The 2,931-nt window shown below is 35.2% G+C and overlaps 1 protein-coding gene across 1 annotated transcript; it reads left to right on the top strand.

The window, feature by feature from the left end:
- Positions 1–1,508: 1,508 nt before the first annotated feature.
- On the top strand, positions 1,509–2,024 carry LOC143917318 (uncharacterized). Its single transcript, XM_077438802.1, has 2 exons — positions 1,509–1,620; positions 1,709–2,024. The coding sequence occupies exons 1-2, from the start codon at positions 1,514–1,516 to the stop codon at positions 2,022–2,024; spliced, it is 423 nt and encodes a 140-aa protein (XP_077294928.1). The 5' UTR covers positions 1,509–1,513.
- Positions 2,025–2,931: the final 907 nt, after the last annotated feature.

Here is a 2,931-nt window from a genome sequence, read left to right as displayed (position 1 = left end):
ATACCTCCTTTACGTTTCACTTACGATTACAATTCAGGAAAAAATTTGCCTCTTATCCGATCGTTTTCATACTTTGCCATATTGCTAATTTTGGTCATCAATATAAGTAAATGGATCCTACGCCACTACAAAAATATCGTGTAAGACGCGTTTGAAATTTGAATTTCTGAAAAGTCCAGTTTTTAGTTTTAAACATATGTAGATGCCGCAGTAAAATAAAATTATTGGTATATTTATTCAAAATAATAATTTATATCGAGTTTTGAATAATTTCAGTACACAATTATTAATTTTATCGCTTTATACAGGACTGTGAAGATAGAGTCGGTAAAAAAACCGATTCAGTCTCCTTTTTATTATTATTTTTAATTAATAGTATTCGGGGATTGAAATAGACGTGAAATCCAGATACATAGCGCTCCCTCTCGTGAAAAATTCAATATTCTCGTACCCTTTCATGAATTTAAAAATAATACAGTCTTGAGTAAAACTTGAATTTAGCTCTTGTCTGGTATTATTGATAGTTGTGTTGTTGAATATGTAAATATTGAAAAGTGTAAGAAATCATTTTTTTTCTGACTTATTTTATGTGTCATTAAATACTATGTAGGGTATCAGTGTTGTGTTCAAAAAAAATAAAATTATAAAATATAATCAAGCAATTTATTGAATGGTCAAAATCGGTACAGTTTAATTTTCTTATTAGTAATACAAAAAGTGTCATCTAATCTTTGGCGTTTGGCAGGTCGTTCTTGGATTCCAGTAGCAGAAAATGTCTTGGCAGTGAAATTAGCCTTTTTGATAGGTTCGTAAAATTTCCTCTTCCTCTTTCCATTGGTCGTCTCTAAACGTTTGACGTTTAAAGGGTCAAGTTTTGCGATGTTGATGTGTCGTCTCAATCTTCGTCGGAGTGTACGGTCGCCTTTGATGATTTCGGCAAAGTGCGAATCAGCAGTCGAAGCAGTATACAAAGATCTTCCATCGAGCATTCTGTAACAAAAAAAAGAAAAATTATTAGATAAAATACACAAACAAAATATACATCAAAAATAAATAAATAAAAAAAATAGATAGTTACCTGAAGATGAGGCAAACGATCTCAACGGGGAGGCTTTTAAGCACATTCCCCCGGTCGGATGAATCCGCGCAGAAAACTGGCAGAATCGAAAACAAAAAGGTATTCATCTCAATTATTTAGTAGGTATTCAAAAGTTTCTAAAATATCAAGATGAATTGGTGACTGTTTGCAAAAAATGCCGGACTCCATTGACCTCTGCCGGAGCTCGCCGAAATTCACGCGTACTTACCTCCCTTGTTTGGCGACGGAGCTCGCCGAAACACATTTAATTAGAGGTATGTGCTTCGGCGAGCTCCGTCGACGATCAAGGGAGGTAAGTAAGTGTGAATTTCAGCGAGCTCCGGCAGAGGTCTACAGAGTCCGGCGTTTTTTGCCAACTGTTACCAATTCATCTTGATATTTTAGAAACTTTTGAATACCTACTAAATAATTGAAATGAATACCTTTTTGTTTTCGATTCTGCCAGTTTTCTGCGCGGATTCATCCGACCGGGGGAATGTGCTTAAAAGCCTCCCCGTTGAGATCGTTTGCCTCATCTTCAGGTAAATATCTATTTTTTTGACTTATTTATTATTGATGTATCTACTTTTTATGTATTTTATCTAATAATTTTTCTTTATTTTGTTACAGAATGCTCGACGGACGATCTTTGTATACTGCTTCGACTGCTGATTCGTACTTTGCTGAAATCATCAAAGGCGATCGTACACTCCGAAGAAAATTGAGACGACACATCAACATCGCAAAACTTGACCCTTTAAACGTGAAACGTTTAGAGACGACAAATGGAAAGAGGAAGCGGAAATTTGACGAACCTATCAAAAAGGCTAATTTCTCTGCCAAGACTTTTTCCGCCAATGGAGTCCAAGAACGACCTGCAAAACGCCAAAGATTAGACGATATAATTTGTAATGTTAATAAGAAAATGAAATTGTACCGATTTTGACCATTCAATAAATTGCTTAATTATATTTTATAATCTTTCTTTTGAACACAACCCTGATACCCTACATCATATTTAATGAGACATTAGCCAAAAAAAAATATTTTGATTTATTACACTTTTCAATGTTTACATATTCAATAACACAACTATAAATACGACATATTTGACCATTCATTTTCACATAGCAATTGATATAGCAACTTAATAATTGTCTTATATACAATTGAGATCGGAAGAGATTCAAAGCGATCGGTAGAATGTGAGAAGTTTGTCTGACGGACGAAGTGAAGCTAATATAATCTTTGTTTTTATCAATTATGTACAAAACAGATCACGATCATTGGCTCAGTAGCTATTAAAAAAAAAACAATGATGTGTTGTGAACTTAATATAAAAAGCATTAAAAATCAAACTTGGATATAAAAAGTCATATTATTTCTAATCGTTTTCTTGGGATTGTGAATATGCTATATGTGTACATACATACATACATATGTATGGATGTTTGTAGTTCAGCATGGTCCTGGAATCATCCAAGTCCATATTCCCGTCTCTCCAGTAACATCGTAACTCACACTTTTTGCAGATCAATCACGCAGAGCCGAGATAAGGGCGTCGTGTTCCGCAAGTCTCACGGCTCTGATTAATGTCTGGACATTGTCCAGGGCCGGCGAAGCTCCCCAGGGCGATCTTACAAATCGGAAATATGATTTGGACATATTTCCTCATTAGAATCGACGCTTTTTAGGCACGAGACGGTGTGTCGAGTGCCAAAGGTTAAATTAATCCCGCACGTACTACACCCCTTTTTTACGTCGGATTCTTCGCTCATGGAAACAATATTTATTGTCTGTGCGGCGAAAGGTCGTCGCCTCTATTTGTTTATGCAAAATTTATATACATATGT

This window comes from Arctopsyche grandis, chromosome 9, assembly GCF_051622035.1.
Source record: "Arctopsyche grandis isolate Sample6627 chromosome 9, ASM5162203v2, whole genome shotgun sequence".
Lineage (NCBI taxonomy): Eukaryota > Metazoa > Arthropoda > Insecta > Trichoptera > Hydropsychidae > Arctopsyche > Arctopsyche grandis.
The sequence above is the reverse complement of the archived record's forward strand: the minus strand, read 5'-3'. Positions and strand labels throughout refer to the sequence as shown.